The 23680-nt window shown below is 35.2% G+C and overlaps 2 protein-coding genes across 3 annotated transcripts in view; one reads left to right on the top strand and one right to left on the bottom strand.

Moving 5' to 3' along the window:
- Window positions 1-23680, top strand: part of LOC129806103 (cadherin-87A) — a 167575-nt gene that overhangs the window by 48350 nt on the left and 95545 nt on the right. The window lies entirely within an intron of this gene.
- LOC129806106 (uncharacterized) lies at window positions 18587-20371 on the bottom strand. Its single transcript, XM_055854461.1, has 2 exons — window positions 20032-20371; window positions 18587-19883 (listed from the first exon to the last, which is right to left on the bottom strand). The coding sequence occupies exon 2, from the start codon at window positions 19881-19883 to the stop codon at window positions 18588-18590; it is 1296 nt and encodes a 431-aa protein (XP_055710436.1). The 5' UTR covers window positions 20032-20371; the 3' UTR covers window position 18587.

Genomic DNA, 23680 nt, shown 5'->3' with positions numbered 1-23680 from the left:
GGTTAATAACCGATAACTAATTTTTATCAGAAAATCAAATATTTTACTTTAGAGCTATGTTGTGGAATCTTTTTAATGATTTATAAATCGGTTTAGAACCGGTTAAAGGTAAATGATGCGAAAGTACTTTTGAGGTATAGAATCTACGTCACGAGTTCGAGTATTTAGCAAGGTCTGGGATGCCTTGTCATCCCTTTCACTCAAGTTAATAATGCCAAATTTTAAAAATTAAGTTGGACGTATACCTTGCGCGATTGCCTTAAAAATTTGGATTTTTAACAAAGTTCATGAAGGTTACCTATAGTCAAAACTTGAATTTTCACTCGGTTATAACTTCTAAAATGTCGTGAGGCTCGTGACTCTCGCTTGGGAATTCAAAGGCATTTCCAGATTGGGTTTCTCTAATATTTTTGCTTTCTTTATCATCTCTGCCTCAAATTTTAGTATTGACACATTTTTTCCTTACATTCTTTTTTTTTGCTTTTTTTCTTTTGTTTTTCCCTGCCACGCAATTGTAAGAGGATTGTATCCTATATTTCGTGATTTTTCAATAAACTTAAACTTAAACTTAAAATGTCAAGCTTTTCAATTTTCGGTTTATCGCATTATTTCTCTTATTCCTCTACTTTTTAAAATGATTATTTTCCAATTATAACTTTATTATATATTATTATTATTATATTATATTATTATATTATATTATAAATTTCTATAATTCTTTTACATAATATTTCAAAATATTACAATTATTGTCCTTTTCAAAGTTGCCTTTTTAAATTTATATGACCCTTATGTATGCCATTTTTCTTTGTGAATATTGTTTACTTATAATTTATAATTTTTTTTTTACAAACATTTGTTCGTAAATCTTCGTAACATTTTGCCATTTGTTCGTAAAGTTTTGTCAGACAAACAAAAGTGTGAGAAAAAACGGTTGCAAAAGAGCAGAAAATGCTCGTCAAGTGAATATTTTACGAACAAAGTTTGTCAAAAAGTAAGGTAAAGTGCCCTAGAGTCGACCGGTTCCTCGACTCGACCGGTGAGCCAATTTTTGACTGTTTGATGGTCAATTTCTATGAAATAGTCACTGATTCATATTTAATTATGGAATAATTGACCTATTAATATTAGATCATACGCCAAATATTAGTGCAAATATAAATAAATTGAATAAATAATTCTACCGATCGAATTGAGGAACCGATCGACTTGAGGGCACTTTACCTTACAAATTTCAACATTTTTTTTTCTATGTCATATATTTGAATTTTTCCCATTATATGGTTCTTTATATGAAAACTGAAGTGTACCTCTTGGGATATGGTTTGGTATGATATAGTTTTTCAAAAACTCCCGCATAAGGAATTCCACATTAAAGAACTTCCCAGAAGTTTTAAGTTTAAAGCAGAAAGAGAAGCACATTTTTCTGTACTGAACTCCTAAGTGTTCCAGTGGACTTTAAGGAAATTCCTTAGTGAATCTCTGAAGATTTTATGGCTTTATGAAATATTTTTATGGTCTTTCATAATGCAAAAGTATTTTGTTTGTTAGATGAAGTGTCTTTCACGAAATTATAAACTGAATTAAATCCACTCGAAAAATGAAAAGCACGCAAAAGTGTCTCATCAGCGACAAAGTTCCCTTACAATGACTCAATTTTCTCACCATTTCCTACCATAAAATCTCTTGTGGATGGTTTCATGCAATTTTCAGTGCTCAATCTCTCACGAAATTGTGGTCTTTTGCCAGAGTTTTCATCATGAAGCGGTTTTGATCACGACAACTCTTAATTCACTTTTCTTGTCGCTTGATTTTTTTTCTGTGGATAAATTCACACACAAAAAAAATTTGAAATAGAGTATAAATGCATTTCCCAGCTCTATACGTTTTATGTACATATATATCTTTCACAAAATAGTAGCACCGTTGGGGAAAATTGATGAAGATGGTGAGAAGAGGAAATTTCACGAAACATGAACATGTAATTCCGTGAGATCGTGCTCGATAAATATGAGAATTGAAATAAATGCCAGTAAAATTGACAAGGTGGAGCCTGTTTTGGCATTTTAGAGCACCTCCGGATCTTTTGCCCACCCATCAAATATTCTTTTTTTTTACGATTTCTCCTCCCAAAGATTACAAGGCTCCCTCGGTTACGGGGTGCGTTCAACATAAAATCGAATGGCTGCATTTGTTCCCTCAACTACCCAGACTCCAGCTTTTTTTTTTACTGACTAAGGGTGGCTTTGCGGGGGTAGATGAGTGGCAAAAATTGCTGCTTCAGGACTTTGCTCCCCATGTCAGAGAAGTGTGCAGAAAGCAAAAGAGTGAGATAAAGGTGAGAATGGGCGGTGGACCTTATCGTAGGAGGAAATTGCTTTTCCCATCCTCAAGTTCTTGTCTCTAGCACGGCAGCTTTTTTTTTCTATCCCGTCTCCCCTTGTGGAGGAAATTGGGGATGAGAAACAAGGATCTTGGGGAAGTTGAAGAAAAAAATCCCTAATATGAGAATGGTGACAAGTAGAATTGGCAATGCTAAAGATAACAGTTCAGGGATCAGAATAGCATTTAAAACAGGACGTGTTCATTGGAATAATTTCCTATCACGAGAAAGTTGAAGTTCAATTGGAAATACTCTTCTGGCAGGGGCCTCTCGACATTTCATTTTTCCATACGTTTTTGCATAGAGGCACTAAAGACTATTGGCAAGTTTTTTCCTAAAGAGAATTGACTTATCAGTCTGATATATTTCGAAATCGTGCATTAAAAGCTATCTAAAAATACATATTTGATAATGATCGCCAAAATTATACAAGAACTACGAGGGAATTTGTTTAAGTCGCGGTGCAATAGCTGCAAAATTTTTACAAGGAAAAATGAAAAATAGCTTCACTTTTTATTAGGCTTGATGAGCCCCTGTTTCTGGTTAATCTCTGAATCTCTGAATGTTATACACACTTATGGACAACGCAAAAATCTTAAGTTAATAAATTAAACAGATTTCGAAAAATCAAAAAAATGTTAATTACATCATAAACGACTAATTTCATAACTTTTCGAAATCTGTTTTACATAAGAACTTAAGATTTTTGCAAACTGTCCAAAAGTGTGTAACATCCATTAGTGTAGACGGTGTAGACTCCACCCTAATGATTTAAATCGCCAACATATTGTTGTGAATACACAATACGTATACGGCGTATACGTGTTGCTCTCATGAAGTATAGGGATAAGTGTAAAATTCCACAGATAAGTCTTTCAAAAGGCAGAATAACGAAATGTCTCTGAAAAATATAAATAAGGTAAAATTTGGAATTCCGGACAACACGGAATTCTAGATAAACCGTTTTGGAAGTCAGAGCATAGATAACCTATTTATTTAGTAGGGGAGACCGGGGAGATATGGGACAGGGGTAGTGTGGGACAAGGCGATTTTTTCATTAATTATTGAAACAAATGGGATTTAACCACTACACAATCGTAGACAACATTAAGATGTACCTTGACTAAAAGAATAGATATCCTCAGTTTTATTATTTAAATTCGACGATCATTTTATTTTTTAAATTTATAGTAATATTTTTAATGTGTCAGTTTTTCTATTTCTGTTTTATATCAGCTATATAATCAAAACTTTTCTATGTCATTAGCTGGCAGTGTTATTTGGGAAGACATTTTTATAAAAGTTTCAGAGATAATACGTTCTTGTTTTTTACTCAAAAGTTTTAACTATCAAAACTACACGTGGGGATGTTTGGCACACTTGAAAGTGGATGAATGGGACCTCGATTTTCGACAAGATTCGTTGATTTTCGAGCAAATTGTTACTGTCAAGTCAAAACATGAAAAAGTGTCCCATACCTCCCTAGTCTTCCCTAATTATAATATTCTAGAATATATTTTGAAAAGTATATTTATCTTATTATCAAGTATTGATAATTATGTGACAATTATGTTAAAATCTCTTCAAAAAAATAAAAGAAATTCACTTTTTGTGCACAGAGAGGCGACAATCATAACTAGTGATTCCCAACTCCACTAATTACATCCGAATAGAGACAGGAAAATATTCCTGCCTCCGCCCAGGATTGAACTAAGGGCCTTTCGCTGTCTAAGCGAATGCCCTACCAACTGAGCTATGAAGGCACTCAAGGCACTGGCTCTGATTGTCTTTGCCACTGATCTCAACCAATTGCCATGTGCACATCAACTTGTTTTGACTCACACCGAACCTAATGGTGTCTACACAATAGAAGCAATTTTTGTCAAAAATTGCCTTTTTTTTAAAAAAATTCTAACGTTTCTGCCTACAAGGATAGGTGAAATTTTCTTTTAAAAGACATTTTTTAAGGAAATTTCTCCTAAGAAACGGTCTCATGCGTACAATTGAATCAGCAGCCCATGTTTCCATGGAAGAAATTATTTATTGTGAGTGTTTTTGAACAGACTTCTGCTCGCTTGGTATGAAATCCAAGAAATTTTTTGTCAGTTGGTAGAGCATTCGCCTAGACAGTGAAAGGCTCCCATTTCCATCCTGGGTGGAGGCAGGAATTTTGAACAAAAATGGACGAAATTAAAATCGGTTCAGCGACAGTCGAGATAATTGAGGTTATGTGATATTGAAATTGGTTTTTCGCCTGGGGCGTCCCCGGTGTTGGTCCCACGAAATTTAAATGTTCCAAAAAATTGTAGAATTTCTTTAGGTCTTTCATTTGAGCCCTCACTCATCAAAATCGGTCAAATAGAACAAGAGATATGATTTTTGAATTTCTTGAACTTTAACCCCTCATATCTCTGGTTCTATTTTAATCACAGCGAACCCACGTCACTTTTTGTAAACTTCATAACATAGACCACTCCACTCTAAGTTTCAATTTTTACGCTATTGCAGGGCCACCTGTGGCGAAGTTTGAACTTGAAGTTTTGAAAACTGAAAGCCCCCGTCAGGACGCACAAATAAAAAAAATTCATGTCAAAATGTTAATTAGAACCGGAGATACAGGCCGGTCAATTTTCGAACTTTGACCCCTTATAGCTCGGGTCAGGGTTTATCGATCGACTTAAGTTTTTTTTCTTGATAGGTGTAATTTACGGCTACAACATACAAAAATTTTAGCCCGATGCACAATGTCGTTTTTAAGTTATTTAACTAAGAAAATTTAAAAATCTCTTTTTTAATAATAGCGCCCCTGGCGGAAGTTTTATGAATTTGCGATGTTAAAAAGGTAAGTGGTATTTCACGAGTTTTCTAAAACGCTCTTACTTTTTAAATTCTGACAATTAGAACAGGAGTTAAGGCAATTTTAAAACATTTTTTGGACCCTTATAGCTCGGGTCAGGGCGTCAGGAGACCTTAAGTTTAGTACACTCACTGAGAGAAATCCGAAAAATTTCATTTCATTAGATTTAGATTTATTTTAATCTTGTCGATGTACACGATCAATCCAATCTAGTCTCGAATGGAATGGATTTAAAGGAGTTAACCTGTACCATTTGTCCCAAAGAGTTTTCGGAGCGTGTGAAAAGGAATTAGGAGTAACATTGGACGGTTAATCTAACCTCGTTTTATGGTTTTTAGTGGCAAAGTGACAGGTACAATTTTTTGTGGTTTTTTTCAGCTTCCGTGAAAGAAATAAGGGCCGAAAAGGCTAAGAAGGAAATAACAAGGATAAAACCTGAGCTGTTTTTTTTTAATAATACAAAGAGAGATAATTAGGATAATAGATTATTCAGGTGGATAAGAAACAGTCAAAAAGTATTTTAAATACTAATTTGCAATAATTTAGCCGAGATTGTACACTGAGTGACTAAAAATTAAACAAAAGTGCCATTTAGAAGTTTAGAATTGTGTTTTTATCGTCTCTAACCTAAAAAAGCCGTTCCGCTAAAAATCTAATTCAGTTCATCCTCATTCTAATGTTGCGGTGTACATAGACTCAAGATTTTTGTTATTAGTAAAATAATTAAACTAAACCTCCCTTTTGCCTAAGAGCCATCTAGTGTTGAATGTGTATAATTGACTGAGTTTAACTGCTATACATCTTGGACTTAGACATTGAATTTTTGGCTATTTAAGAAAAAGTAAATGTATTCATTATTTAAAAATTCTCCATAGAAACTCGCGAAAATCCCTGATTCTCTTATTCTTTCCTTTTACTAAGTCCCCTGGGAGAAATTTATGCTCCAATAATCCCTTAGAAGAAAGGGGATCTGAAACCCTTATCATGGTCTTATCTACAAGAGAATTAGATGGGATTTGTGTCCAACTCTGCAAAAATCGTTCCAAACAGGCGGCTTCCACTTATTTTTTATCAGCCACCCTCTCCACCCTTTCCACCCTTTCAAGACACTCCGGGAACAAGAGTCACCTGAGAAACTCCGGAAAGCTGAAGGAGTGGGTGTAGCAATCGATTTTCCATAAAGTAACCAGTATCTTTTAGCTCGTTGAATGAGCTAAAAATCAGGTGGATGGGATAACTTTCCGGTGAAACTTTGTCACTCTGCGGAAGATGTTTGTGCGTAGAAGGAATTAATGTTGATGAAAAAGGGGTACTTTTTGTCACCACGAAATTAGGAAACCCTAGTGACATAGATATTTGCGGGGGTGAGCAGTCATTGTCTTCAGTAATTTTAGGGATACCGTCCCCACGAAAGAGAATAAGAGAAATGGTTCTGGCAATAAAATCATCAAGCATTCCCTAACAATTGGGTTAGAGAAAATGAGCCTCATTTCCGGACACATTGATGACTATTTTCTGCGGGTAAACTGAAGAAGCCACAATTTAATTGGGGGTCACATTATATGCTTTTTCTACTCCAACTCACCACCATTGGCAATAAAAAGCTGAATTAGATGGCACAACAAATACATCACATAAATTTTAAATGTACCCCTCTCTCGAGCACTTCTGCCCAAAATTTTTAGCATACTTTTGCTTTTTCGGGGTGCTTTTACGCAATTCAAAGAGACAAGTACTATAAAGCTCTTAGGGATGTCTCCGCTGGGATTGTATGTAGTTTCACTGGAATTTAATTATATTTTATGGGATGTAAATGAAGCCATTTTGGGCTAAATTAATTCTTGTAGAAATGCCTTTAAAATATGCATTAAAACTTTTTCAGTACTAAGTGTAACACTTAAATCTTGTGTTTTGTCGCTAGATGGCAGATACATAATGAATATTTGGTATGACAGAAGCAGGCCTAGCTGACACATAAAGTACTTATTAAGTATTTAATAAGACCTTAACTCTATGACTTAATTTTAAGGAGTTGTAGAACATTCAGCTACTTAAAAAATATATGATTAGACAAACGTCAGCGCTTTGTGGCGAATAGAGAAACTAAAATTAAGTACTTAATTAAGGTCATAGTAAAAGTCCTTAATTAAGTAGTTTGTATTAAACACGGGAAAAATATTTTTACCAGATAATTAATTAAGGACTTACGGCTAAGTACGTCTTTAAGTGGTTATCATAATGCCAACAAAACATAATTTTAATTCTTTATATTTTTTATATCTCAAATATAAACAAAAACACACTTTTTCCTTTTGAATATGCTGCTACTAGAATATATGTTGCCCGGCTAAGAAAAATGTTTTAGATGCATCTAGAACGAAAAATTGAAAAAATTATAATATTGAAAATTTTGTAAAATGTAGACTTCCAGAACATCAGTTTATGAGACTCAAGAGAAGGGTATACACCAGAGGTGTGCAAGAAACCGTTGAAACCGAATTAACGTCAAAATAAGTTTGTTATAGTAGCGTTTTGACCATTGACGTACATGTTTCATTTGACGTTCGGTTTCAATGGTTTCTTGCACACCTCTGGTATACACGTTCGAATTCCGGAATATAGAGAAAATATTTCGTAAAATCTCGTCGTAAAATATTCATCGGCATTCACTAAGCATTTCGTAAAATCGTTCGTAAATATTTCTGAAGCCCTTTAGGGACTTATAAAATACTTGTAAATTGTATAACCCACAAAAAAGTTCGTAGAAGTTTGTGTCTGTTCACAAACAATGTTCGTTACATAATCACTTGACGAGCATTTTAGTTTTTTTTTTGGAAACATTTGTTCATAAATACTCGTAAACACACATAAGAGTAGGGTAAATGTCCTAATTCAAAACCATTTCCAGACGCTTTAACTTTCACAGAAGATTCAACACAATAAATTCATATTTTTTCTGAAGAGAATTACATCAATATGCTCCTTGACTCTTCTAGAATGTTACTGTTTAGTGAAAATTCTTTAGATATAATTTGAAAACTTCTTAAATACAAGAAAAACACGCGAGCGTAAAATGCTTCAATTGGAAACAAATTAATCAAAATGGAGACAAGGGAATGTTTCTAATTGGAGACAAACAGTGTTAGTGAAACCGCGACGAAAGACTTCCAAAACTTTGTTGAGTTGCTCCTGAGTGCAGGATTTGTTCTTATTCCTGGTCTTTACTCCTTTCCCATCTAAAACAATAAGAAAATCTCTCCAAAAAAATCATATTTCCGGGGTTTCCTATTGAAGTATTTGCAGACACTTCAGAAAAAATCCTTTTTGTACACGAAATAGGTAATTATTTCATTTTAAAACTTCACGTACCGTTAACAATAAAGATTATCACTTAATTTAACTAAAATTAGCCAGAAATAATGTCAAAAATGTTAAACAAAACGAATAAACAACAGTCACTTTATTGTGTTTTTCATTGGAAAACATGGTCGATCGATGAAAAATTCGATGGTGAAATAGGACACTCTTAATTTTTCTGAGAAATTAACAAATTAAAATTAGTGAATATGAATGGATTTTCGCTTTATTTGGAGCAAAATGAACTAAATAATGAAACTGTGGTATAGAAAATATATAAATATACTAATTTAGTACTGTATTTATCATGAAAATAATGACGTTTCCATTTGGAGTAGCGAAAAATTTCCATTTGGAGCAAGTTTTGAATTAGCTTAATTTATCCTACGCCTTAAAGGCCTCTACACATTGGGAGCAATTTTCATCAAAAATTGCATTTTTGACAGAATTTTGACGTTTCTGCCTGCAGCACTGCAGCCAATTTCCTTCAAAAAAGCAATTTTTGACGAAAATTGTTCTCAATGTGTAGACACCTTAAGCCGAGATACGGATTAACTTACTTATGATCAAAATAATTATCAGCCTACATTCAATTAGGTTTCTCCCTAAGCCATCTCTCATAGAAAGATTAGTTGAATACTTTTCATATTTCACTTTTTGCCGCTAGAGGGCATATCTGTGTAACATTTAAATTTAAATTAACGACTAAATTGGCTTTTTCTCATTTTAAATTGCTTCACAACACATTTCTCAAGAACAACAGATGAATAATCAAGTACCCTTTGAAAAGAAACCTCAACTAAACCATTTTCATAAAACAACTTGGCTATTGACGGCAATTTTACGATATAGAATTATTTGGAAGGATTCTTTCACTGAGTGAGATTTTTACAGCTGAAGGAAGATAAAAAAAAGCACCTTTCGACTACATTTTGAGAGTGTAAGCTTTTTCCACAGAACAGGAGTATGTGGTAAATGCCCATTGAATGGTTTTGTTGATTGTGTAGAAAATATTGAAAAGTTTTCTCAACTGACTGTTTTTACGTGTTTCTATTGTTCCCCATTCCCAGTTCGATTAGTGTTTTGAGTAGGTTTTTCTATGGCTGATGGTGTTCAGATAGGAAATCGTGCAACAAAACCGCGCCTTTCGCCCAACTTCCCGCGAAGGGGGAGGGTGAGTTTGGAGTTTAAAACTCAAAATTTATGGTTTGACGATAAAAGCCCCAACAAAAGCATCCGAAGTGCAAGTGAGCTAAAATTGCGAGGAGGGTTTTTGGGGTTTAGGGGAGGGGGGGAATAGGGAGGCAAATGTAGTGAATGACGTTTCCTCTTGGTAAAGGCTGAAGTACTATGTGAAATCAATTCCCTCGTGTGGGGACTTTTATTGTCACGTTGAATGAGATTGTGAGTTATTCCGGGAGCAAACATTTCACATGGGAAAACTTTATTGCCAGGGTTTTTGATAGTTTGTGCGGAGGAAATCAAATAAGTGCAAGTGGGGTTGAAGATCGAGTGGGGAGAGAGATCGAATTGGTGATAAATTGTCTTGCTTGTGGCATTTTTTGCCACTCTTCCTTAAGAAAAGTTATACCAACAAGAAGTATTCGTGGTGAAGGAGTTCAGGATGATGAGTTGATGAGAGCGTAGATTAATGATTTGAGATGGGGAAGCAGTTTGTACTACAGTAGGGGGAGGTGGGACTACATTGTTATACGATTTTTTCGCATATTTCTAATGGAAACTGGGTTTTAACGGTTTTAACACAATTTAGATACACAAAATAATTGTGGCTCTAAATAAAATAATTGTAAGGACCAGCTTCATTTAGAAAAAGACGGAAAAGTCGTATAACAGTCTAGCCCCACAGCTCAAAGTAGCCTCACCTCCCCCTAATTATTTTATTTACAAAGTTTTCATTTTTGTGAAATTATAGAGAGTTTTTTGAATAGGACTTCTCAATTTGAAAAAAAATTTGAAGAGTTAAGGGAAGCGAGGTATCTTTGAATTGGGACAACTTTCAAATTGGGCTTTCTTCTCCTTTTTTCTTTTTAAATAAAATTGGACCTCATTATGATATAATTTAGTTAAAAAAAAACAATTGCGAAGCTAAAGGCTCAATGATAAGGCTCAATTACTCTGAAAAAATGTTTTGTCACAATAACAAGACAAGTTTGTAAAAAGGATGTTCTTTCATACAGAATATAAAAAAAGCTTTGTGAAATCGGCAGCCAACTAGATCTTGTTAAAATTTTGTCAAAAAGGTGTTTTTCCATATAAAATGCAAGGAAAGGTTTTGTAAAATTGGTAAATAACATCCTTTTGACAAAATATCAACAAAATCCGTTTGTTCGTTTAACAAGACATTTTTTCAGAGTTCATTTAAAAATAAGGTTTCAGAAGAATTTCGGTTTGACAGAATGTGGCAGCAAATAGACGCTGAACCTTTCTTGATTTTCACAATTTTATTCTCTACGACTTTGCGGGGACGGATGTCCTCTTCATCAGGTATCGAATATGGCAGGGAAAATCATGTACAGGTGGGAGTTGTTACACTGCACTTGGACTTTGATCATAACTTGATCCGTGATGTTCACTATTCGACTGACTGACACAGAATCGCAGATTCGACATCAAAAAAATTAAAATTTTGAAAAACTTTTCTAATAACGAAATTTAATGACTTATATCATCTGAAAATTTATTAAATTGTCTTTCTGAGTGCGTTAGAATCTCAAAATCTCAAAAAAGTTAGTTGACCACTTGTAATTTCCAAGGAGCGATATGATAGGGATACCAAAAAATGCGGTGCCGGCCAAATTTCCGAAAACAAGAATCCCGAACTCTAAAATTCCGAATGAGTCGAAATCCCGAATGCTGAAATGCCCAATAGTCAATATCCTGAAAAGGATTAAATTATACAGAGAATAATGTGTGGATAATAAATTGTTTTGCAAAATACTGAAAATTTTCCTTATTCTCCAGGAAACGCGAGTGCAATTGTTATGGTAGCTATGACACTTTTAAGAATGCGGGATTTCGGTTTTCGGAATTTTTGGTTTTAGAGATTTTGGCTTTCGGAATTTTGGCGCATTCTGGATTTTGGGTTTCTGGTTTTTAGTTTTAAGTATTTTGGTTTTCGGTATTTTGACTGGGACCCTAATCCTGCATCAGCCTGAGCTTTCTGTTAAATGAATGTACCAGTCGTACAGAAAGAATCTATGATTATCCGGAATGAAGTGACCGCTCATAGAGCGTCTTTCAATAACAAAGAATTTAAGGTAAAGGGCCCTATAGTCGGCCGATTCCTTAACTCGGCCAGTCGGTTTATTTGATTCAGATCTTCCGGTGTTCGTCAGAGGCAGCTTTTTTTCCTAAATTAAAAACTAAATATTTTATTCCAAAGCTTTCGACTTTGGTATGAGTTTTCCTCAGTGCGTCAAGACCCATACCAAAGGTAGAAAGCTTTGGATTAAAATTTTGAGTTTTTAATTGAGAAGGTATCAATTCAGAGTGAAACACCTAAGTTCTCCAAAGCTTTCGGCGTACTGCACGTCTTCATTTACTGACACTTCCGGAAATGACATTCACAATTCTTCAAATGCACCTCGCACATATTTTCAATTAATTGAATTTCAATCTGTCACACTTCTTTGCTGAAAAATTTATTTAAAATTGAATTAGACTTCAAAATTCGTAAATGTAGTGAGTGAGTTAGTGATTAAAAAAAAAGAAATTGCATAAAGATTACTTTTTTCTTCATAGTTTAATAATTTTTAAAGTTAAAGGCATCACTTGAAAATTTTGTATATAGTGAGAATGTATTCATTACGAAGCTTCCAATGGTATCAAGCATGGGCACTTTCCCCTATTGAATTTTTCTATTTTCAATTCTATTTCTTCAATTTTTAATTTTTTCTATTTTATTTCAATATATTCCACGAGAATCCTAACTTTTTAGCAAGGATTTGATTTAGAACAGGCATGTGCTAAAATTTTTATACACTGTAAGATGCTGTAAACTTATTTTAGAAAGACTTAAGTTAAATCATATTCAAAAATTCTATCAAAATTAAATCATTATTCTCTGTACCAACTCTGTTCTTTGACGTAAAAATAAACTGTGGGGAGTGAAGGATTCCAGGACTGTCATCATGAAGATTTTCCACAGTGCACTTCAGCTCCTCCGGAAAAGTTCATTGAAATTTTTACTCTCTATTCTTAATTCTTATTTGAGAGAGGTAGTTTCCAAATAAAAAAAGTCTCTGTACTCGTAAAGTATGAATGAAGCTCAAGATATGAATGAAAAAGAAAATGGTCCAGGAATTTTTGCCACAGAATTTGTGGAAAATCTCATGAAAAAAAACTTCTTTGGAGTTGAAGTTGTTTTCTAGTGCAATTGCTGGAAAATTTTGTCGAGTCGGCATAAGTAGAGGATCCTCCTTAAATGTGGCACGGAATTGGTCCAAAATGAATCTCATGTAGCAATAAGTGGTTGGAATTTGTGCTGCAGCATCAGCAGAAAATCCATGAGAGGGTGTCATTGAGGAGGATACCGAGACCGCCCAATGCGCCATGGGATTAATGCATGGGAAATTAATTGGATGTGATACCTTCATTTGCATTGAAAGTGATTCAGCAAGTTGACAAGGTGAATGATTTTCTGTGACTCCCCAAAAGTGATTTAATTAGGGTGCTCTTTGGCAGCACGTGAGAAGTAGCAGAATTTACGATTTCACTTGATATCCATCAACAAGAGGAGAAAATTCGCGCAATTTCCCATCAAACGTGTCACACAAAACTTTGAAGCTCCATTCAGGGGGCTTTGCAAATTGTGTTTGATTTCATGCTCGTGAAAATTACACACATTTTCCACTGTGTTATTTCTGAGTATACATCACGTGGAAAGTTTAGTGCTAAGGGATGGAGTACCAGCTTCATTCTGAGGATGTCAATTTAAACCGCGGAGTCTTGTGCTAAGTTTCAGCTAACGTTTGCAGATGAAAGGTAAAGAGCTCTCGATGGCAAACACAAGCCTTTCAATCACTTCACACTCCTGTGAGTCTAATCTAATGAAGTAATTAACATGCATTGTGCTCACAGAAAGGATCTATGCCTAGAATTAGAAGGATATTCATCTGGGAAGAATCTTAATACACTTTACCCCCCTTCAACCCCTTTCACCCTGAAAAGATTATGTAGTATTACAGATTTATAATGAAATCATTGAAGATTGGCAGTCTTGAGAAGTTTGTAATTAAATTCTCGGTGAATAAATTAAAAGTGTAAGAGTGTCAACAATTCATAATAGAACTTATATGTCACTCATTCAAAGTTACAAGGGCACAACTATAGGGGAATGTAGGCATGGTTCGCACAGAGTGAACCTTCAAACGATGCGAATTTTGTCTTTGTTTGTAAAGAGCTGATCTACCATTTCTCATCTCGTTTCATGAGCTTAATAATGATCTATCTTATGGCTATGAAATGACGAACTAGCTCTTTGCAAACAAAAAGAAAATTTACGTTGTTTGAAGGCTCACTCTGTGCGAACCTTGCCAACATTCCCCTAGTTACGAACGATTTAAAAATAGATTTACACCTAGATTCTTTTCCTTCTTTATTACGAATACAACATTTTAAACAATTTCGTTAAACAATTCCTTAATTATTTATTGTTTATGTTATATTATTTATGCTTTGTGGAGTGGACCTGAAAAGGAGCTAGAAAACTCAGAAACATTGTTTTCATTATTAAGGATAAGAAGAATCTAGATCTAATATCTGTGGCAGATAGGGGACGAAATTGTTCATCATCATGATCATCATAATTTTAAATCATTTATTCCTATTGGGGTCGTAAGCCCATGTCATCCAGTTTAGCAGCCCAGGCTTGTCGATCTTCCGCCACGTCAGGAAGATGTTCGAGATTCAGAATTTGATTCAGCCACCTTGTCCTAGGTCTGCTTAGAGGTCGACGCCTCCTCACAATGGCCTGCATAGCTTTTTTGGGGAATCTTTCTGAAGTGCCTTTGTCGTTGTGGTAGGCTTGTCAAACCTGGGGTGGAATGATAACTTTTCGATACTGTCGAATCGATAGTAACGTTAAATTTATATCTCCTAGCTCAAGTCTATGACGACTTTTTACGCATCGTTAGACCATTTATTGTAACATTCTTAATAAAATATAACTGTTGCTAAATATCCATATTAGCTATAAAAAGTACAGCTATCGTATAAATTTTTCAGAATCGACAGTCGATACTATCGAAAATAAGTTATCATGTCACCCCTGATGTCACTCCAGACCCAGAGACTCTTCCATTTCCCTGGTACCCTCCGACCCCGGGACCAGCGATTGAAGCAACAGCTTGTCCTTTGTCTCGCATAGGTTTCCGGTGAAATCCGTCCGTCATTCGAGGCTCTTTGTTGTGTTTTTTTGCTGACAGTTTACTGTGACGCCAGGGAGCAAGCTTGATGCATAGGCCTTCTTACACAGGAGACACGGATTTTAGGTAGTCCGCGGTTTAGTATTCACTAAGGATTTCTCGTAGACGCAAAGATGCCGATACGTGCCTGTAGCTATTTACAAACACACAGAAAAATTTTGACTCTAAATTTAAGAATATATAAGATCCTGGGAACTTAAATCGGACGTGAATCCCCGAGGCGTTTAAGTTTAGAAGCTCTGAGCGAAAGAAATGGGCTAGAATCCCTAGCTCTTTCAAATTAAGAGATCGGGAACTTAAGTTCAGCATTAGCTGGAAAATGAAAAATGTCTACAGATTTGCAAATTGCAACTAAAACTAAATAATCAAGGATTTAGAATTAGAGCATTGGATTTCATTGGATGGGATTTGAAATTAAATTCCTGGGTCTTTCTGTTTAAGAATTTTCCATCTTTCTGTGTGAACAAACTCTAGCCAGTTCAAGAACTAATTTTACTGCCATTCTCTATCCGCCACCTGGAACACGCACGATGGGTACCCTACCACCCGAGGTTAATTGTTCATTTTTTTAAATTGTAATGACTGATTTTAAGGAGTAGAGAACTTTATTAAATTTAATTGAATAGATTTTAACTTCAGAAAAATTTCTGGTGACTTAAGGGAAGTCTAATCTAGAGTACTTGCATCATGGAATGTGTACTTACCCACTTGATTGATACACTATCAGTACGAACTACTCAACAGAAATTATGGAGATGGATAACTTATCAAAAATCGGTATTACACTAAGAAAAAACCCTCAAAAGTTAAAACAACTTTATTGCAGAGTTGAATTAACTCTACGAATATCGATGTAATTTTTACTATTTTCCGTTGTAATTTTTAGTAAATAGAGTTGAAACAACTCCTCGTGCGAGTTGAATAATTTCGTCGCATATTGATGTAATTATTATTCTTTTTCGATGTAAAATTTCATCTCGACTGAAGTATATGCTTAAGTGTTTTTGTTTTAAGAATATACTTCAGTCAAGTAGATTTTCGTGTGACAAAGTTCATATGGTACATCAACTAAAAATATGCGTAAAAGTGTTTCATGAAGACATATGCGTGCATCATATATGATATTTCGCTCGGAACATAGGGAACTTGAGGTTAAGAAAATATTAATAAAGAATATTCGACACATATCAACCCTGTCGACGGCCTTATTCCACCATCCAAATTCAATTCAATTAATTTACTCAATCTCCTTTGCGACTGCCGACCGACTTCACAACCGATCTCATCAGGCAAAACGGCAGAAAACTTCTAAATAACTGATCGTATATAGTAAAGAGAGGTAATCCGGATACTTTTCATTGAGTGCGACTTTAATGCTTGTTTTTGGACTGATGAAATATTTTTTTCGCCATTCCAAATCAATAGAATTATTCTTTGTTTAATTTAGAATCATAATAGAAATAGAATTTTAGCAATAATATTGATGAAAATTAATAAAATTACGATAATATTAATATATGCGCAAGAATGTTACTGCGACGCTTTTATGTAACTCCGTTGAATTCGATCAAACTCGGATGCTCATTTTAAGGAAAAGTTTAATGCATAAAAATGAGAAGATATTATTTCAAAAACATTTTTTTAGAGTTTTATTCCATCAATTCATTTCATTAATTTATTATTTAATTATATATATTTTTATTAGGTGAGATTCTTAACAATCTCACCTACTATAATCCTAACAAAATTTCATGTCGTCCGATCGACCTCAAATTTGGCCAAAATGTGTTTCAGCACTTCCTGATCACGAATATATATGTGGCTAATTTACGTTCCCGGCCGGCCGGCCGGCCGGCCGGCCGCTCTTTGGAGCTTAATAGCTCCTAAACTAAAAAAGATATCGACTTGCGGTTTTCGGCAAAGGTTATATATCGGGTGAAAATTGCAACTTGGTGCATAGACCCCCCACCCCCCACCCCTCCTTACGCCATTTTGAAGACCCCCCTTTTTTTGTTTTCTCAATAGCTCCGCCCCTATGGCATTCAGCGGACTCAAATTTTAGTATGTTATAGCTGGGGCTTAGAGCTTTCCATCAATACCAAACTTAAGGTCCCCCGACCCCCCTGACCCGAGCTATAAGGGTCCAAAAAAAATTTCTTAAAATGGCCATAACTCCTGTTCTAATTGTCAGAATTTAAAAAGTGAGGGCTTTTTGGAAAGCTCTCGTGAAATTCCACTTCCCCTTCTAACATCGCAAGTTCATAAAACCACCGCTAGGGGCGCTTTTTTTAAAAAGAAAATTTTTAAATCTTAAAAGTTAAATAACTCAAAAATTCCATTGTGCATCGGGCTGAAAATTTAGTATGTTGTAGCCGTTGATTATACCTATCAAACAAAAAAAACCTTAAGTCGATCCATAACCCCTGACCCGAGCTATAAGGGGTCAAAGTTCGAACATTGACCGGCCTCTATCTCCGGTTCTAATTAACATAGCGACCTAAATTTTACCTTTTTGGTTTCGTCTCGATGAGCACTTTCAGATGGAAGTTCAAAAAGTCACCACAGGTGGCGCTGTGATAGCGTCAAAATTCATCGAAATTCAAAGTCACTTTTCTCAAAAACGGCATTGTGCAAGTTAATGAAATTTTAGTATGTTGTAGTCCAGTCTAGGACGTTTCCAAAATAGTGCATATGCGCGCTGTGGTTTCAATAGAACCGGAGATATGAGGGGTCAAAGTTCACGAAATTAAAAAAATCATATCTCCGGTTCTATGTGACCGATTTTGATGAATGAGGGCTTAAAAGAAAGATCTCACCAAATGCTACAACTTTCTAGAATGTTTGAACTTCGTGGGACCAACACCAGGGGCGCCACAGTCGAAAAACCAATTTCAATATCACATAACCTCAATTATCTCGACTGTCGCTGAACCGATTTTGATGATTACTTCAACATAATTGTAGAGCACATTTGTCTCTACATTTCGTCCATACATCATTTTCCGCTCAGACTACGCTATCACTCCGATTTTGCCGTTTAAGTGTGAAAAAAATGATTTTTCCCATAATAACGCTTTGAAATCACTCAGATGCCAATTTGACTGCCTCTACTCCACCAAGACACTTAAAATAGGGGTTTAAATGGAAAGTCCCGCAAAATACAACAATTCTTTGATTTAGTTGAAGTTCAACAAATGAACACTTGGGGCACTCTGGATGAAAAAACGAGTTAAGAAACAAAAAACCTCGCTTATCTTGGCTTCTGAGTAATCGATGAGTTCAAGTTCTACGGCAAAATTATAGAGAACATTGTGGTCTACATTTCACCCATATAACACTTTTCTGTCAGTTCATCCAAATCCTTGACATTTTGGTTCAAATACAAAACTTGTATAATTTCACGAATTTGGTTCAAGATAACTGAATGGCGTCTCCCTACTTCAGCATCAAATCGAATTTGCATGCACTCCGAGTTAGCTCACGTTAAGAATCTCACCTACATAAGCCGGTTAGGATTATCTGTCCTTTTATTTTAAGATTGCACTCAATTCTTTGATTTTTCCTCGGTTTTCTTGGCTGACTTCCTTCCACGTTTTTTCTTTTCAGCTTCAATTGGCATTTGAGCCTTTTCCTTTACCATGTGTTTCTCCTTTAGTTTTATCTCCTTTTCTTCTGCCCTTATATTTTTGTTCCTCTCTCTGGTCAACTTCCGTTCAGCAATTTCTTTCTTTTTTTGTAAATCCTGCCTCAATTTTTCCTCCTGTTCCGCGATAATTTCCTCGGAAGATACAATATACTGGTGTTTGACATTGCTGGCTTTGACCCTCTTCTTCTGACGACGTTTTGGAATTTCTCCTGGCCAGAAATAGCATTGTTTTAATGTGTCGAAGATCGGTTGAGTCTCAGAAGTTGCAGAGAGTTGGTTTCCAGGGATGACTGGATCATTTGAAGGATTATTGTCGGTGGCCTGATCGTGCTGGTTATTGATAATGGACTCCTCTGAATCTGAATGTTGGAAAACAATTTTCGGGAAATAAAGACCAGCATAGAAAAGTGGCCCATCCATCCAGCCACTCTGTGGTGACGTTCCCATTTTCCATCCTTCTGCGTTGTGAATGGCAATTTTTGGAGTAATGTCAGTTTTATGAACAGCCATTGGAGGAGCAAGTTCGCCAGTAGCTGACACCCTGAGGAGTACTGTGATACATTGCTTCGGTCCTGAATTTTTAATAGATGGAACTACACGTGAACCTCTCCTGGACAGGACATTTCCATCTTCCGGTGTCAAAAAGAAGGCACTTTCGTCGCAATTAAAAACACGGTCTGGTGAAATGCTCAGAAGGTTGTGTTCTGTGAAATATTTAAGACAATTCTGAAACCATTCCGTGAGGTCTTCAGCAGTAACAGTAGCTCTTTCCAATGAGAAGGATTTTGGCTTGCGCATGCTGAGCTCTGGATGACGCTTAAGAAAATTCCTGAACAAAACGTCTCCGGGTCTTCCAGCTGTAAAATGGTTTGGAATTTTGTAGACCTCACAGATGAGTTTAACGCTGTCCAGAACTTGTTCCTTCCCGATGGGATGCCAGCCATCCGCACATCCCAGGATCCATTTGACAAGTTCTTTTTCCTGTTCTTTTGAAAGAATTGTTGGCCTGCCATTTGGGCACTCCTCTGGGTATTTGCCGGTCGATTTGTTGTGCAGTGTTGTTCTTGGGACATTAAATGTTTTGGATGCATATGCTATGGTAGAACCATCTCGTACACACTGCAAGGCATTCCTAATACCTTCCTTAGAGTCGGGCTTGTCCTTATAGGTCTTTTCTTTTGTTCCCTTTGGCATCTGAAACAGAAAAAGAGTCCTGAACAATGCAAATTCTGAACCAAAACATTGACTTTCACCGCATCCGACATGCATCGAAATGTAAACATTCACAAAAATCACTTATTTCTGTATGAATTATTTATATTATCAATAAACTCTTACTCACCTTGTAGATCAATAACTACACTAACTTTTATTAATAATTTTGATTGCAAATAATGTTTTATTATATAGAAAAAACACTAAACTTTTTCCAGCGACGAGCTGTCAACAGCAAAATTTTCTCAGAAATTAAATTTTTAGTACACAACCCAGCTGACCCGAGCTTAAAAAATATTTCTTTTACCCACTTATTAAACCGATAAAAATATAATTTTTGGTTTTTCTTAAAGTAGAATAGTTATAATATGATACTTCAGTAATTAATTACAGAAATAAAAATATAAATTATATTTTAAGTGGATGTATCGGAGTTAAATCGGTCGCGGCATCCGAGTTTTGCAATCGTCGGAGTTACATGGCCTTACTATAAGCTACTTACATTATAACACAAAAAATATTAAATAATGTTAAAAATAGTGAAAATGGGCGCATATCAGTCAAAAGTTAAAGTATTTTACAATTCAATAACACAACTTAATAATTCAATCATGAATATTGAATCCTTTATTCCTTTCTCATTCTCATTACTAATCCCTAAAAAGATAATTGTATGATTGTTACGATTATAGTATGGTTATTGAAGGTTGTTGTATGATGCTTTTGTAGCTTATGGCAATAATTAACACCAGTACTTCAGTGAGTCAGGATCAGTCGCCGTGGATAGTTCACTCAGAAGAAGTTGAAAAATGTGTGACACCTTAAGTTCTCCAATTTCCATTTTTTATAATAAAATTTAGAAGAGCCCCAAGATCCCATCCAGGATCGAAACGTTGGCAAAATATAGTCAAGTTGAAGAACAAAAGATTAGACAGAATTTCTCACTTTGACTTCAGCTAATATAAAGTCTCAAAATCATGAAGACCAAGCAATTTTATTAGTTTTGCAGAATCTAAGAGGTCTGTCTTGAATTATCCAACCATGAGGCAAAATTTTCAAGAAAAACTTGACTCTAAACAAGTTAAGCCTTATGTGCTGGTCAGATCTTAAGACGAGTGGTACACCGGTGTCCCAGAAATAAATACATTTTTTTTACTATAGAAAATTATTTTGTCCTCTAAATAGTTCGAAAAAATAGTTTTTATTTTTGGAACACTACCGGTGTCCCATTCGTCCTTAACGGGTTGAGCTGTGAGACGGCTTAACGTAATTTTAATCAAAATAATGATCTCAGCAAGCACGGTTAGCACAAAACACAACATTTTCAGCATAATTTAGCTAAATCGATCAGCAAAAATGTGCTTAATGGTCAGCAGTTCTTGAACAAAAGCGCTAAGCAAATATATGGAAATGGCACTGCCTCGCGAGCGTCGCTTTAAGGTTAGCAGAATTCAGCTGAAAATACATATAATATCAGGTGAATCGAAATCGGTTAGCATTTGATGTACGCAGGGATTAGACTTCATTCCAATCAGTTTCTAACTAAGCCATCCCTCGGCTTAAGGTATAAGACTGTCTAGGGCATAAGACAAAGTTGAGAAAAAAGTTCGTTCGGTAAAATAAGTAAACCAAGACGTAACGAAGAGACTACCTACATAAAAAGTTGTCAAAAGGAAGTTACGACATATGCTGATTTAACTGACGAAATTGCGGCTATTATTTCAAAATCTCGTAACCAACAGTCGATACTGTCATTAATAAGTTGTCAATCCCGAACTTAATAATTTGCTCATTGTCTAAAAATTGACAAAAGAAGTCGACAATGAAGAAGTACTCTAGAGAATACGTCTGGTACTTCTCCTCTTTGCCTGAAACAGTGAAGAAATCTCAAAGGTCAGAATTAGATTCGGTTCACAATTTAGCCTATTGTAGGAGAGACTGGGGCAAAAACTCACAAAATGGATATTTTGTTTTTTTACAAGCTACTCGATCGCTTCAAAAATTTCTAATTAGCGCAGTTTTATAGGAAATTTACCGCTCTACAACTTTGTGAAAGTAATATTCCTCTATTTTGTAAGGAAATACGTTTATCGATCCGATTTCTAAAAGGTAATTTTGTGACCATTTTCAAAAATGCTGGGGCAAATAGTAACAGACATTGCGTATTATCATATTTTGATTCGCTTCATTACGGGCTTCCGTAAATTTGAAAAAAAAATACCTAGAAAACGTATTTTCATATAAAATTTATTCATCTACACCTTTGTAAAACACCGTTTTTTCTGCAAGAAATGTGAGAAAACGATAAAAGCGTTTTTCAAGCTATTTTAGAAAAAAAAAACACACACAAAAGACTGCAAATCGTTTGACCAATGCAAACAACAAGCGGCGAGATATGATAATGACGTTTCTTTTCGTCGTGAGACATCAGAAATTGCTTCGCTCTTTGTTACTTTTTGCTCTATACCTTTTGTTACCTTTTACCCCAAGTGACCATTTTTAATAAAAGGATTTCTGGAGAAAAGAACTTTTGTGAAATTCTAAAATAGATAGCGGATTCGTATTCGAAGAATCATAATTATTTAGAAAATATTCACCAGTGCATCAATTTTGGAAAATAAGTAGGAAATAATTGTTATCTTCTGAAAGGAAAATATTTCAAAAATAGGACTAAAAATTTCGATTTTTTTTTTATAAATTCCTTGTTCGAATTCTAAGAAAATTACGACTTGAAGAACTTGAAGAAAGTCTTTGAAGGCTATTTATTAAAAAAATTTGAGCTGCTATCTTTTTTACCTTGGAAGATATTGAATTTTGAATTTATCGATTTGTGACTTTTTGCCCCAGTCTCCCCTACTCTATTCAAATTTAAAATCAGAAAGAATTACCCGAATTCCCTAAAAATGATTTGATATAATTAATATTATTTGTTTATGAAAAAGTAATTTTTTATTGTAGTGTAGACTCTAAAATATTAAATTACTAATTAGTTTTTCAAACTTAATGGAGTCTTCGAGTTGAAGGACTTTCATTGTAAGAATTTTTAGCCATATTGTATAATACTCGTTTCTAATATTGGATTATTTAATCTTATGTGCAATATTGCAAAGAAGTGTTACTAACTTCACTACGATCTTTTTTTTAGTGCAACGATTGAATCTAGAACAAATATTCCGCTGGAAGAAAGTCTCCCAATTTGAAATTTGAATAATGTTGTGGGTGTTCCGCTTGAGAGTTTTTGCATGCTGCACAAGTCTTTATGCATTCAGTAGTGTGTCCAAAAGGCATTGGGTGCCAGTGGTGTTCTTGGCACCAAAGAATTCCTATGGGGCTAAGAACAAGAGACGTATTGGGCGGTATGGGAATTCAACGGACTGAATAATGTGGTGCTTGCATGTGAAGCATCTGGGGATGGATGTTAAAATGTTCTCCATGTCTTATGTGTTGATTTGCCAGTCGGAAATTCTATTTCACGATCGTGTCCTTGTGTTTCCGTTTTGCTGAGAATGGGGCTTCTCAAAAATGATACTTCTGGAGAAGGTGCACTTTCTGCAAAAGTTGCCCTCTTCAATCTTTGTGTTTTGTGACAAAACTCAAAGCTTCCACTTCTTCCGTTTGACTTCATGTTCATTTGCTGTGAATTGCTGCATGTTTTTTCTCCTTTTCTTTTTCTTTTCCTTTTCTATTCCAAGAGAATCCTCTTCAGACAAACAACCATTCACTGGTAATTGTTCCTCAAAGCATAAGCAAAGCTTTCTCTTGATTTTCTTTCTCCC

Source organism: Phlebotomus papatasi, chromosome 3, assembly GCF_024763615.1.
Source record: "Phlebotomus papatasi isolate M1 chromosome 3, Ppap_2.1, whole genome shotgun sequence".
Classification (NCBI taxonomy): domain Eukaryota; kingdom Metazoa; phylum Arthropoda; class Insecta; order Diptera; family Psychodidae; genus Phlebotomus; species Phlebotomus papatasi.
This window is presented reverse-complemented; position numbering and strand designations above follow the sequence as displayed.